Raw genomic sequence first — 16,127 nt, 5'->3', positions numbered from 1 at the left:
TGGAATCACGCCTTTCTATTAAAGTCAAACCTTGCTTGATGGTTGCATATGTTTATAATCATATCCTTTATGCTGTCACCGAATTAGAGTAGGAGCTTTAATTTGGGATCTCTCATAATATCCCCTTCAGATAATCTTCTTATTTTGGCAAGATACGACCCTTTATCGCTCATGGTAAAGACTCACGGGGAACAAGGCAAGAATGACCTTCCGATTGAGGGGAAAGATTAGGTTAAATGGATCAAGAGTCATGGATGGGAATCACTGGGATAAAGTCATAATCAGTGATGCCATCATATTGTCAAATTGTTACGTACAGATAGGATCAACATATAATCCAGAGGAAGTTATTTGTCATCTCTTGGAGTAACTGATAAAGACAGAATTATTTATGATGCTGAGGTACATGGAAAAATTGAAGGGAAAGTTTTGATAAAATCTATCAGTCTTTCTTTTGTGTACAATCACTTTGCTCTCAATAATGAACTGATCAAAATAACAAATTGACTAACCATTTTTTTTAATTGTTATTTTAAGACATAGGAAACCTGAATCCTTAATTTCTTTCTAAGGCAATACATTTCCAATGTCACAGCATTTGCTGACAGGAACAAATAATCAAATTGCAGTTAATTCTCAAATTTGGCTTTTTTGGTAAGGTGCATATACAGAGAGATATTCTTTATATGCATTGAACATCAGATGCAAAGAATTGCTAATAAAATAAGAAGTTCACAAATTGGCAATATTTGACACAATAGCAAGCTAGAGTTGATTTTATAAGATAAAGACAGAATCAAAATAATGTATTTTACAAATGGGAGAAAAGTTTGAACGGTCAAATAAAATTTTGGGAAGGTTTCAGTGAAACACACAAATCTTGCACATGCTCTATCAATATCATCTCAATGTCTGACTTTTGATTTGGCAGATACTAATATTTCTCCGAGCAACCACAAGCTTACTGTTCAAAGCAAAGTTCAGCATCAAATATGACACACAGAACACATGAATTGTGTACTGTATTCATGTCAGTTTGGAAATTGCTTCTGATACTTCATGTGCTTGAAATGCAAGTCAAAACTTGGAAGTCTTTCCCATAAACTTATAAAGAATTGAACAATGTAAGAACACGAACATGCATTGAAAAGTCAATACCACATTGAACACACTAGTCATGTGTCATTTGCTCAATTGATTATCTGACTGTATGAATAATAAAAACATTTATTTGGGTAAAAACAGGATGGCTCTCCTTTGAAAATCCCACCGCAAATATTTGAGCATCTTTGGGCAACCTCACAGTTAATGAACAAGTTGGGTTCAACATCTACGATGACCTTTCATATAAAGCTGATATCAGAAACGACCACAAATAAGCTTTCGGAAGTGATTTCCAACTCTCGGAGAATGTGAACTTGGAGACCGTGAACTAGATGTTTTAATCTAGTTGAGTCTCACAACTTCACTTTCATAAAAACTTGATAGAGATTTGTTTTGGCATATGTTTCTTATAGACTGAAATTACCCTCTAGAGTTTGGAGTAGAGAGTATGATTGGAAAGATAAGCTTTCAGAAATATCATTACTCACATGATTTAAACATATCAAAATATCTTGGTTATGTATCAGAAGCTCTGTGCTGAAATCATAACTGAGTAATGAGAACCTTAAGCTCTGAAAATAGAAACAGTAACAAAATCAAATACAAATTTTTATACATATACTGTATGAGAGTAAGTTCTAACTACATTTCAAAATTTTATTGAAAGAAAATGACATCAATTGGGGGAAATACATGTACGATAGTATGCTGTGTGCCATATTCTAAAAGTTCTCATTATTTTGTTGCAAGAGTGGATTGGAAATATTTCGTTTTAGAGATAAAGGGAGATGAGATGAAGACTGGTAACTAAGGTCACATTTTGGTGACCAAATAGTAATGTCTGGGTGACTAGATGACTGAATATCTGCAAAATGATTCAACTATCTTCCTTTTCTTAGAATTCCGGGTTATGAATGATAATGACATTAATATTCATCATTTCTCCACCCTGCATGGGCAAATCACACATTCTTAGGAAGATATTCTGCCCAAAGGGAAAAGTAAATCAACACAGATAAGCAAACACAAATACATATGAGATGGATGTTACCTTTTCTTTGGGAAAGTAAAGACAATAATCCTACTTTTTACAATCTCGGCATATCCTCCCTTGCCAAGATTTGCCAGCTTAATAAGACTTTGGCAATGATTTAAAAATTAGATGTAATTTTAATTTGTATGCACATACATTATACATATTGTGTTACATTTAATTCATGGTGACTCTTCGTAGATGTTAGATAAGCGCTAGAATGACGAGTACAGAAAAAAAAAATGCCTTGGGGCAAGAGCCAGGATTCCTCGCAGAAAACTAGATTAAAGGAAAATTTTCATTTTGATGAAAGAAATGAAATATTCACTGCAGTCACTCATCAACATCTTTTCTTTAAAGGGACAGTACAGTTTTGGTTGAGACCAATTTCAGGTTTCTAATTTTTTTTTTTTGGTGACATAATGAGAAACCTCTTATGAAATATGAAAGAGCACGTAATTCTATGAGGAATTCCACATTTATTTGATGAAAATTGGTTTTGAAATGGCTGAGATATCCAAAACGAGCAATTCTAATAAAGTGTGGGACCCACACTTTATTACGATCACTTTGTTTTACTTTATTTTTGGATGTTTCAGTCATTCCAAACCCAATTTTCATCAATTAAACTTTGAATTCCTCTTAAAATAGTATGCTCTATACTATATCATAAGTGTTTTCTTGGTATCCCGCAAAAAGTTAAAAGCCCAATTCTCCTCTCCACCAATACTGTACCATCCCTTTAACATTATTCAAAACCAGTTTCATAAAAGATTTTCTTTTTCATATCTACGGTAGGATAGGAAAGTTTGGAAATATACTATTATTTGTAACCCCCAGAGATCAGAAACAAAGTTCTTGCAGAATTCTTCAAATTTCATTGGTCGTCCTCAGGCAAGCCAAGGTGGAGAAAATGGCAGATGGTTAAAGAACCTTTGAAATTCACAGTGGCATACTAGTATATAGCCTCGGAGCTAAAAGGTAGTACATCTCTGCATCAGTTGTCCTTCATTAATGTCCTTTTCCACCTCATGATGTGATGTGCCCATAAAGTAGACCAAAAATGCCATTACGGATGATATGCCCGTAAAAATAGGCAAAAGTGTCATTAATACTATCACAACCGGCACAACAAAATGCCATTTATATTGCACACACACAAGATGCTTTAGGCAATGTAAAAGGTAAAGGGAAGATGATGGGATGTGAGAGGAGGAAATAACATATGCGACCAGCCATTTTGAAATAGAGGCATTCTTATGTGACCACTGTTCAAATGCCCTATGTACAAGAGGTCAATTGGCTGTTCAAATGAACTTTTACCAGGCAATTCAACCTCCATGATTCGTCAACAGCATCATTACGAGGGATTGTGATGAACACATTACAAGGAACTCAATCTCTCATCAGCAAACTGTTCCCATGACAACTGTGCAGACATGAAATTCCATTCGTGCATGGCATGTCATGTGATGTACTGTACTCTTCCTAAATACAATATCTTACTTCTTAGAAACAACTATAAATGAACATGGCATACAATATGTACAGGAAGTTGTGGGGGAGGGGGGGGGGGGGGGGGGGGCAAAGTCTCTATAGACTAGAGATAACACAACTGTACTAATGGTTTTTCCTAACAGTGAGAAGTCAAGATATCCATAATATTGTTGGCAAAGAGGGAGTGATAATCAAATTTCTTTCAAATTATGATAACAAAATGAGTAAAGTTTAACCCACACAAGAAACACAACTAACAAACAAGAATTGTCAAAGGTCAGTGTTCCATAGAAGTCAGTGATTTTGTCCTGTTTCAAAATATGAACTGGGTTCAACAAGTGTGTGGGCTAATAAAGAGTGCTTTCAAAGTTCATATCCCATTTTAGGAAAAGGAGTTTAATTTGATGTAATTATACACTCATCCTTGAGCCTTAATATTCCATCTCTTAATTTTAGTACAATGTTTTATTTAAAGAAAAGAAAGGAGGTATAAGCACTTTACCAGCCAAGGTTAATTTGTACTGCTATCGTAGAAGATAATGCTCTTGAATAATGTTACTATCCTTATTGGCATCATACAGAAGCATCATATTCTTAAATGGAGTGTAGCACTCATATTTGCAGAGAACCTGGTAATCAATGATTTCCTCAAACTATCACAGCAATATCCTCCACATAGTGAGAGGGTAACTGATTCGGGGGCGATAATTAGATCACGGGGAGAATGGTTCTGAGCGACTTGACCTATCAGGGAGTAGGAAAACAAATTAACTCTCTGACTACTGTTAGCAGCCATTTGGCATACAATGACAATGGCATTAGGAATCAGAGGGCCCACTTAGGGTTAGGATGTTGATATTACTCCTCACATATCCTCCTTCTTTTCTCCTATCATCTTCTCATAAACATTTCCAAGAAGCACTCAATGAATTTGTGGAAAATGGCAGGACAAAACGCAGGTAGGAAAAAATAGATTATAGCTTACAAATTGTCCACTTCTGTATATTTCTTTTTTTCATTCCAGTTTGGTCAGTTTTACCAGGGCTCTGTTGCATAAAAAGATGCAATCAAACATAAGCCAGAAAAATCAAACATAGGTCATCAGCCAATCAGAATTGAGTATTCAGGGACTTACGTTTGATTTTTATATTTGATCTGGTTTTTATGCACAAGGGCCCTGTATTCATTCCACTTACAAGATTACACACAACCACATTGCTTCAAAGTTACGGCAATTACCCATACAGTTAGCGCATCTAAGAATAACCAAGGAGGTATTAGGCAAGCTGCTCGCCTAATACCTCCTTGATATAAACCTGTTCTCATACTCAAAGGGCCTTCAGAGATAATTCCTCCTAGTCTATATTACTATTCACTGAATTCTTCAAACTGCATATTTCATCAATTTGCAGGTTTATCACTAATTTCAATCTCATCTTGCCCATTCTGAATCCTGCTTCATACATTTGTGCCTGACACGTTCTTTTCCCATACTGGTAATTTCCAATAAATCCAGTCTTAAAACTACTTTCTTATTCAGCCCTGAAAAAAAAGAATGATTCCGTGAACCCAACTTTCAATTTTAAAGCTTTTGTACATTAGACTAAATCCTACTCCTACACCTAAAATCTTTGTGATACTCACACGCTAAATGAGAATAGACATTAGTCTGATAACCGAAACAGAAATTTGAAGGAAAAAAAATGTCATTCAAGTGGTTTAAAAAAAAAAAAATCATGGATTTTTTATAGTCCAAACCTCAAGTTTTGGCCTAATCTGAACGCCTCCTAACATGTCAGCCCATAGCAAAGGTCATTGTGATGCGAAGGGGATTAACAGAATACTAGGATTACATAATCCCTTTTCAATGTCTGTGAGTTTCCGGATTTTAACGTGAATCAGAAAAGAGAACAAACCACTGAATGTGTTGATCATGCAATAATGAACAGTGAGGATTAAGTGATACTGGATCTATATTGGAGTCAAGCGTCATATCAGATTGAAGTAAAAAAGATCAATGAATAATAAGAAAGAGAATGAAGAATGGCCACAAAATAGAGAAAAAATATTCTACTTGTATTCTAACAAGGCTGCCAACATTTACAAATGTAAATCAGAGAGAATTCAAAAGAGCTTTCATAGAGATAATTACAGGTGTGCTACATGCATCTTGATAGGGGAAAATAATCCCCAAATCACACAGGATTTTTTATTCTTCTTTTAGGACACAAACGATTAACTTTCTGAGGAGCCTTTCTTACTGCAGAATCAGCAGGACTTGACAGGACTGTCTGTATTTGAAATAAAGAGGGCGCCAAGTTTTTACCTAATGGGTATATTAGTACAGGTTTAATAGCATCACTCCATCAAAGTGTCACAAACACAACACTTAACATTTACCAGAGATTTGTTAAAATCGGAAAAGGGACAAATATCTGGAGGCAATGGGAGAAGAAACTAACTGTTGCCCCCCCCCCCCATTTTTTTTCTCATGTTTCCCCATCAAGCCAATCTGCATCAGCATTGCCATGGCAACCAGCCCTGTGTCATCCATTCTATGGAAGCTAAAGGCAAGTTGCATCAGGTTTAATGCGTCTCACTGCTGGTTACTGCCTCATCATTCCTGGTAACTAAATTATTCGGCTTGTGGTGGATGTTTTCTCCATGCGATACAGCACTGCCTACCCACAGGATATTGATGAGAACTTAAAAACTGTATGACATCATACCAAAAATATATCAATGTGAAAAATACAAGCTAACATTGCAAACATATCAATCACAGAACTCTGGACGAATTTCCTGAAATGCTTCTCCATGAAACATGATTCAAGACAAGTGACTGGTTTGCATGCAGTCATATACATGTATGTCCACATACAATAAACGTAAGTGGATTAAAAAAAAAAAAATCACTAGTAGCTTACAGCATTTCTCAGAATTACTATCACACCTTTTAAATGATCTTATCCTCACAAAAGCATCAGTGTACATGTAGCTTTAAATCTTTTGAGATCACTGCTTTCCAGAAGAAGACCACTTGGATTTCAGGCTCAATGCTGCATATAAACCTAATATTCAAGAGATTTACCGGGGAAAAACATAGACAAGGCAATCGCCAAATTGTGTCTCGCCCATTCGCGTACAAGGAATTAATATTTTTTATAACTCCCAGAAGTTAATTGACCTGCTTATGACCTTTGACCTTGTGGTGACCTTCAACACCCTAAGGGACATTTACCATCCAAGTTTGGTCACAAACGGACAAAGGGATCAAAAGTAATGAGCCATAATCGAAACGCGCCATAAAAACTTAAAGTGAAAACTAAGTTTCGGTAAGTGCTTGAGAACCCCTCTAGCGCCATTTCATTTTTGCTTGCAATATATCGAAAGAGTCCACTAAGAAACTTACCTGGCTGACGCGGTTTGCCGGAATGATGAGTCGGTTTGGAGTATTTTGAGAAAAATAATAATAGTAGGAAAACCGACTTTTATTCCAGAAGGCTCCAGACTAACTCGGTCTCGGGAAAAATTCGACCCTACTTCAGACAATTCACACGCAGTAAGTGATCGCCACATTCTACTGGCCACTGCATAATACCAAATGGGGCCTAACTGAATGGACAGGAAAGTGCGTGCTAACGTAATCCTGTACAAAACAAAACAAAAATGGCAGCGCGCAGTCCTCAGTTGCTGAGACGCGCGGTCTTTGGAGTTTTTGTTGTTGTTTATCAAGCGCCTTTGATTGTTTTAGAGGTGCTTGATAGGCGCACACTAATTTTGCATGCGCGCAAAAGATGTTTTTGATGCGCGCGTTGTAACAGCTCGGACCATTACTGCGAGTAGCCAGAACACGAAGCGCTAGTTTATACAGGCCGCTCCCATAGGACAACACTGTACAATGATCAGAGGGACAACCATTACAACTCATCCCGCCGTCAAAGCGAAGCCGAGTTATCCCCGAGTCCGAGTTTAGCCTGACCCCGTTCGGGTTAGTTCTGAGACTGAACGTTTTTGGTTAATATTTCCCATTTTCGTCGTTACCCATCGAATATCTTGTTATTACAGCGTTATTCCGCACATTTCCTAGGCATACCTTTACATTTTGGAGCAAAATTTGACAACTTTTGCAGGCGTACCAGAACTTTGTTTGGGCTTTAACATTGGGCCCTAAAAATTTGTTGACCCCTTTCTGTGACCTTTGACCTTGTGATGACCTTTAACTCCCAAAGGGACAGCTACCGTCCAAGTTTGGTCACAAACGGACATAGGGATCAAAAGTTATGAGCCACAATCAAAACGCGCCCTAAAAACATAACATTGGGCCCTAAAAGTTTGTTGACCCCTGTCTGTGACCTTTGACCTTGTGACGACCTTCACCTCCCCAAGGGACATCTTCCATCCAAGTTTGGTCACAAACGGACAAAGGGATCAAAAGTTATGAGCCATAAACGAAATGCGCCCTAAAAACTTAACATTGGGCCCTAAAAGTTCGTTGACCCCTGTCTGTAACCTTTGACCTTGTGGTTACCTCCAATTTCCCAAGAGACATCTACCATCACCCAAGTTTGATTGCCATTGTAGCAACATGTGCTGAGTTACGTGTGATAAGAGAGTCTTGCAAGTAAACTTTAACGTATGACCCCAAATGACCTTTGACCTTATCATGTGACCTCTTACGGCACTATAACATGAAGGTACCCCAAGTGCATCCATCACCCAAGTTTGATTGCCATTGTAGCAACATGTGTCGAGTTACATGTGATAAGAGAGTCTTGCAAGTAAACTTTAACGTATGACCTCAAATGACCTTTGACCTTATCCTGTGACCTCCAACGGCACCATAACATGAAGGTACCCCCAGTGCATCTATGACCCAAGTTAGGTTGTAATCCAAGCAACTTATGTGAAGTTATTTGTGAAAAGAGTCTTGCAGGTAAACTTTAACATAGAAAAGAGAGTCTTGCACATACTCTTTAATATATGACCTCAAATGACCTTTGACATCATCACATGACCTCTGACAACACCATAACATGAAGATACCCCTAGTGCTTCTATCACCCAAGTGTGGCTGCCATTGCTGTAACAGTTGCCAAGTTATGCATCATAAGAGAGTCTTGCAGGTAAACTTTAACATTTGTGACAGACGACGGACGGCGGACGACGGACGGACGACGGACGGACGACGGACGGACGACGGACGGACACCATTTGGATCCCTTAGTCTCGCCTTCACCTCCGGTGGGCGAGACAAAAAGGAAAAGGCGCATCTACCTACATGTGCACATACAACCAAATTGTCTAGTCTGGCATATTATCAGTTTATACACTTTCCACATTGTTATCTCTGAATGGTATGAAAAGGATGGCCAAAATGTGGCAACTGAGTCAAGCATTGTTAGCAATGACAGATGTTGGTCAATCAGGGATCCAGGAGGGCTGTACTTGTCATCTGCTGCTGATTCTCACCTTTCAAAGATTAAATACACTTGAGTGTACCCATCATCAATCACACATCCAAAACAAACTGCCGTCTGCCGAGAAAATTACTATCGTTCTTTTGTACATCTTCCTCAAGAACCTAGCAGATTTGCCAACAGACGTACCAGATATGTGTCATTAGATGTGTTGGTTAATGACTAAACTTTGAAGATTGCAGTTGCCTAGCAACAGGAGTCATGAAGATGCCGTATACCAGTTTTGACAGTGACTCACAAGGTGCTCTAGATAACTTTATAGTATGATGAACAGGTACTTGGCTACACATTACCCTTATCACAATTATGAGAACACAGCTTCTACTCTCAAAGTACTGTTTAACAGTACACCGTACCATGAAAACAAAAGAAAAGAAATCAAAACAAAAACATGATACAAAACTCCAAGCTGTCACTGCAAACACATATATTTTGTGAGTTCAATATGTCACAAATGCGGAATTGTAGAAAAATTCTTTGAGTGGCTGAATTCAAGATTGAGAGCAACATTAATGGAATGGGAATGAGTATTACCCCTTTTTGAAACAAAACTACACTATTTCACACCTTTTGCAGGAGAAAAATGAGTGATTTTCCATCTTGGAGAAAACATACAGCACATACACATAAGTTAAGGAAGGTCATAGTTTTTGCAAGTTATTCATTTCATAAACATCAGTTGACTCATGAGAATTGCATAATTGAAAACACTGCAAAATATATTGCGTATAAAGTATTCCTTCCGCCAGCAAACATTGCTATGTCATCACTGGGGACTTGATTGTATGGCTGTTAAACAGTTCTGTCACAAAAGCAGGCAGACAGTTGCCATACTCCATTCTTGCTGATGAATGCTGCTTTTATCCTTTCATGCAAAAAAACTTGAATGTGAGCAAAGGCGTGAGTCTCCCCATCCCAATGTGAGTGAAAATCAATCAGCCAGAAAGAGAAACCGGAGCACTATACCAGACAGCAGGGTGTCAGCAACCCCTTCTCCCAAGGTAATGGCCTCACGGTCATTGTTACCTGTAACCACTGCGACAACCCTTTCTTTTTTACGATTGCTTATGATTTTGCTGAGTGGTGCAAAAACATGTCGCTAATAATCTCCCAATATTCATCAAAAACAGATGGAGGAGTCAGGGCAAATCAGGAATTGCATCAGCGATACCAACGCTCCCTGGAGACGGAGTTCTGCTCCTAATGGACGATGAGCGGTGGAACAAGGGGGGGGGGGAACTAGTCATGTGACTTTATCTGCAAACTCACCTGACTTTTCCTTTGGTGTTCTTGAGCACCATGGCTGCATATGATTGGCTCACTCCGACAAGACTCTTTCCATCCACCTCAATGATCTGGTCGTTGACCTTTATCCTGAGAGACAGAGAGATGTAAAAAGACGAGATAAGGTGGCAGATGTACATGATAACGGCACTGAATACGACACCTCTTCGTCGATTTGCTCATTAAAATTCACTATTCCAATTCCTATTCTATCATCAGTCTTCATTGGCTAATCATGAATAGAGGATTGCCAATCAATTGTTAAAGTTTAAAGGGACTGTACAGTACTGGTTGAGGTGGGGGTTCATGTTTTGAACATTCCTAAGTGAGATAATGAGAAACCTCTTATGAAATATGAAAGAGCATGTAATTTCAAGAAGGATTCAACATTTATTTGATGAAAATTGGTTTTCAAATGGCTGAGATATCCGAAAAAGTGATAATAATAAATGGCGACAGGCCACGCCTTTTATTAGGATCTCTTTGTTTCACATTGTTTTTGGATATCTCAGCCATTTCAAAACCGATTTTCATCAAATAAACTTTTGATACCCCTTTGAATTGCATGCTCTTTGACATCTCATAGAGTGGTTTCTGAATATCTCGCAAAACATTAAATGCTAAATCCTCACCTTGACCAGAACTGTACACACCCTTTAACACAGAAAGGGCCCATGGCACATATGGTTCCCATGACACGTATGTGGCCCATGGCACATTTCCAGCACCCACACCAAGGGCCTGAAGTCAGGTCCTGCCAGTCAGGCATACAAGTCAATCACAAAGCCCATATGATACTGGGACTGGGGTCAACAACCTTTCCTTTTGTATGAAAGATCTTAACTATAAGTACATTCACTTGTGCACGTCCTTTGGGGAAAGAGAAAAGCTCTTTTGTTTCCTTCTTCTTCTTCTTTTTGGTTTAATAAAGAAAGTGCATTTTATTCAGTGTTTGAGATCACACCATGAATTCCCCATAATTCTGTAATGCACCACTTCAGAGGAAATGTGTCCGTCCATTATTAAAGCAGAAGGATGGTAAAATGGGGGCTAACTCACAAGGATGTGTCAAGAAAAATTCATGTCATGGAGGTCATTGCCATTGTTGACACAGACTATGATAATGGTCAGTGTTCTATGTCATGTCAGTATCCTCACGAACAAAAAAAAAAACAATACAATAATCCCTAGACTATAAAGCCATATGATGAAACACCAGTCAACTGAATTTGATGTAAAGAAGCTAAAAGTAAAAAATAAAAATAAACAAATAAAAATCTACATCTTGGCAGAAAGAAAAAGGAATTGGGGCTGAAATCTCTGAACATCTGCATTTGTGAAGGTAATAGCTTTTTATATGATAAAACAGATAAGCTTTCTCTGCAACAGAGACAGAAATATGAATTAGTTGGTATGCATGAACAATAGAAATCCTAAGCAATTTGAAGTACATTATACAAGAGTACAAGCAACCTCACACCCACTCAGTTTTTATGTTAACCTTCAAGGCTGTATATGTGCGTATGGAAACACATAATTTGTCATTTACATTTACACAATGTAATACCTTTTGACAGCTTTTTTTTTCAGTTCTTTTATTTGTAAAATGATTAAGAAAACAACTTACTTGAAGTCAACGCCTAAAAAAGAAGTAGCATGTACAATGTAGTTATTGATGAGGGTGAATTCTACCACACAAAGTGTGCACCATTTGGGGCTGAACATGCTCCATGAGGACTTAATTCATTGTAGGTTTATACAGTACTGTAAAACATGATATATTCGCGGCACGAAATTTTCGCGAATTGGAGCCGACGGCCTTTTTCGTGGCAAGAAATTTTCGCGAATTGCCTCTTGCGTTCAATGCATATAGTGTAGATAAGAAATTTCGCGTGCATTTTAATTTCGCGAATCTTGGCGCTCACGAAATTCGCGAAATTAAAATGCACGTTAACATTTCTCGTCTTACAGTATCTGAAAAGATACAACTACTAAAAATGACCTCTGAGTAGCATTTAACCCACTGAAAATGGGCTCATTTGCTACAACACACATTTCCCACAAACTCAGGCCCGAGTATACTCAGGATTCATCCTCAATGGGTTAAGCACAACAATCTTCTTTAAAAATATCGTAACTCATACATGAAACAAGTTGGTCCATGAGAGCATCATGTACAAAACACACTGAATCCTTTCTATAGCTAAGGAGCATTTGATTACTCTTTTTCAAAATGCAAACAGGTCTGTGGGGACGATATTTATAGGTAATAAACTTCAGATGAAAATACTTATTCTGAGGGAACAGCTCAGGGGATGAGGTCTGCCACTATTCTTGCCAGAGAGGGCAGTCTTCATTGATGCATCATATATGATGGCCTTAACAGGCCTACGCACTTTTATGCATAAGTAGCTTACTCTGCTTTTTAATAAGCTACTCAGAAATACTCTGAATGCATTTCATCTTGCTGTTAATGTAGAACGCAATTCAATGGAGGAAGAAAAGGCCAGTTTATTGAAGCGGTCAAGCCACACAATAAGAGTCAGGAAGCTGTCCTAGATGAGAAGGCTACAGGTGGGCGTAGATCTGTGCTAGCAGTCTTGGAGTATGATCTTTTACATGAATTGTCATTATCCTTGTCGAGATGGCTACCTTCCGGCCCCCTTACTATTTCAGAGAAATTTTCCGCTGCTATATGACACTGTAATGAGAACACTACAATGGTAAATCATTCAGAGGATAATACGGTCTTCATGAATTATCTCCCTGACCCCAATCTGAAACGTACACTGGCTGAGGTCTATAAAGCATGCCTGACATGGAATAAACTTATGAACTTATAAACATGGGGGGGGGTGGGGAAATGGGCCAAATTAACTATTGAGGTTGTTTAAATGAAATTTACATGTATGGTTTACATCAAGTAAACTATGCATACCATGCACAGGCATGTGTCAGCGTGTGTTCATTATTGAATGCACATGTCTGCAACATCTGCCTAATTCCTGGGATTGGATTTAAACTATATATTTGTGGAATTTTTGGTAAACTGTTTTACTGAAATTTGTATACTATACATATATATTTCATTACAGGCATCTGGGGAATGTGTTCTTACAAATTTTTACCTTGAATTAACTTGGCAGAAAGGGAAAAAAATGAAAATTCAAAATTTTCAAAGTTGCTCTTTTTCAAAGGTCTCAGATGCACATCCGCTATCATAGTGATAAAGGTACCTCTGTTCGCACACAAGAGATTCATTCAATATATACGTGACTGAATTTATTCTCAATATGGCTGTCACATTGAACTTTTTTTGCAATCAGTACATGCAACCTTAACACTGATCATCAGCATAATGTCCACTGAGTGAAAGAGTAAGAGTACTAGATAACTCTTTGTGGGACTCTGAAACTCACTACTACAATCACTACATTAAATTCTGGGCCCCATTTCATAAAAGACGTTAGGATGGCAACTCTTGGTGGAATGACAACTTCCAATAGCAACAGCCAATTAGGAAGCTGGATTCTTGTCATTACTGTGACAATTGTCATTCAAACAAGAGTTGCTATCATATCAACTTTTTATGAAATGGGGCCCTGGAGTAAGAACCTGCACCATTAACCTATAAAGGTACATGTAACACCTGCCTAATTTCCCAACCAAACTGAGCTGATTAAAACAATGATACCTCCATGCTGAAACTAATAGCTTGCTTATTAAATCACATTCCACTTCCTTTGACACTGACCAAATTACAACATTCATTTTAGATTGAATTATTACAAGAAGTAGGAATATGTTTATAACATCATCAGACAGAGTAAAGGTAGGATCAGCCTTTTAAGTGTTAATAAAAACAATAAAGATATAACAAAGGAAAGTTAACATGCACAACCCCACATCGAGCTGACTGTAATATGGAATAGAATAGAATAGAACAGAATAGAATAGAACAGAATAGAAGAGAATGGAATAGAATAGAATAGAATAGAATAGAATAGAATAGAATAGAATAGAATAGAATAGAATAGAATAGAATAGAATAGAATAGAACAGAATAGAAGAGATTGGAATAGAATAGAATGAAATGAAATGAAATGAAATAAAATGAAATGAAAATGAAATGAAATGAAATAAAATAAAACAAAATGAAATAAAATAAAATAAAACAAAATAAAATAAAATAAAATAAAATAAGATAAGATAGAATAGAATAGAATAGGATATTTTAGAATAGAAGAGAAGAGAAGAAAATAAAATAAGGTTTAAAAAAAAATAAAATAAAATAGAATCTAAATGAGTCTAAAATAACAGCTGCCTTCAGAAGGAATCTAATTTTACATTACAAGATTTTAAGAAAAAGTACTTTTCATGATCATCCATTCTTGTAGCTGCTAAGAAAAAAGAATATGGAAAGTACCATAACTATAGCTTTTTCCTCTTCATTCCATCAACATTCTTTTTTTTTTCTCACATATTCTGTTATTTTTCCCCTCCTATTATCAAGTCACTCTCAAGTCTCTTGATAGGAACATTTCCTCTTTGTTCGTTTTTTTTTTTTTTTGCGGAAATGTCATATAAAGGTTGCGACTCGATTAGCACCGCTGGTAACATACTTGGTAACTGGTCAAATGGTGTGAAGCAAAACAGAAAACAAAAACAAACAAAAAACAAAAAACAGAGCCTTATCATGAGCACAGAAGCACATGAAAGTTGACTACATTTTAATCGTCTGGAAGTTGATACAATGTTAAGTCTTTCTGTGATGCATTAACATTCCCTCTCAGTCATAACTGCAGCATTACCGTAATTGACAGAAATGACAAAAAAATATGCGGACACAACCTTGGGGGGACCTCCTATGGCTATTACACAGAGAGGCATCAGCCTTCACATTTTGCCTGATATTTCCACCAAACTTCTCCACAAAATATCACTCTCAAAGCCTTAACAGAAACTTCTCTACCAATATCGCTCTAAAAGCCGTATTACCAGAAACTTCTTTACCAATATCACTCTAAAAGCCGTATTACCAGAAACTTCTCTTCCAATATCACTCTAAAAGCCTTACTATAAGCTGACATCCATGCTTAAGTTGACTGATTATACACAATGTATTAAAGGAAAAACATGAAAAGAAAAGAATGCCATTAAAAGACAACAGTGCACCTAGAAAAGTTCACAACATACACATCTTTTAAAAGGAAATAGGGGAGCACATATTACTCAAAGAACAAGAGGATACTATGTTTCTGACCATCACTCCTGCCCTAGCAACTTTATGTCTCTTTAATGGCAACTCTGGAGAGAATTGGTTAGCTTATAACAACTTTTACTTTTTGTAGACTTCCACTAAAGACTGAAAGAACAAAATAGATGATCGTGATATGATGTCACTTTTGCCAAATTACTGTGATCTATAATTCAGTATTTATCACTGAAATACCATCAAGGTCCATTTTACCATCGTTAAAGGTGTCGGTCATTAATTTAATTCTGTCTCTCCATCAGCTTTCCCCTGATGGATAGAATGTCATTAGATCTTAACAGTTCACATAGCTTCTCCTATCCCAAGCTGATCAAAGTGTCGATGCAAATGATGATTATGTCATAATGACTATAGAACCTACGTACGTGTCCCAGTAAATGATAAGATACATTATTGTCTATTCCCAGAGCTACATTTCATTCTTGGCAAAGAAATTCTCCCATTGCATGAAACA

General features: G+C 37.2%; 1 protein-coding gene across 4 annotated transcripts in view; it reads right to left on the bottom strand.

Annotated features, from left to right (window-relative positions):
- Window positions 1–16,127, bottom strand: part of LOC139720239 (uncharacterized) — a 298,627-nt gene that overhangs the window by 72,225 nt on the left and 210,275 nt on the right. For all 4 annotated transcript variants that reach the window (XM_071631603.1, XM_071631606.1, XM_071631604.1 and 1 more), the window contains exon 6: window positions 10,384–10,488. In XM_071631603.1, coding sequence (XP_071487704.1) covers window positions 10,384–10,488 — 105 coding nt within the window. The remainder of the gene's footprint in view (window positions 1–10,383; window positions 10,489–16,127) is intronic.

The sequence above is a fragment of the Diadema antillarum genome, unplaced genomic scaffold (assembly GCF_040938485.1).
Source record: "Diadema antillarum isolate AM-2024a unplaced genomic scaffold, OU_Dant_1.0 scf00000124, whole genome shotgun sequence".
In the NCBI taxonomy this organism is placed as follows: Eukaryota; Metazoa; Echinodermata; class Echinoidea; order Diadematoida; family Diadematidae; genus Diadema; species Diadema antillarum.
This window is presented reverse-complemented; position numbering and strand designations above follow the sequence as displayed.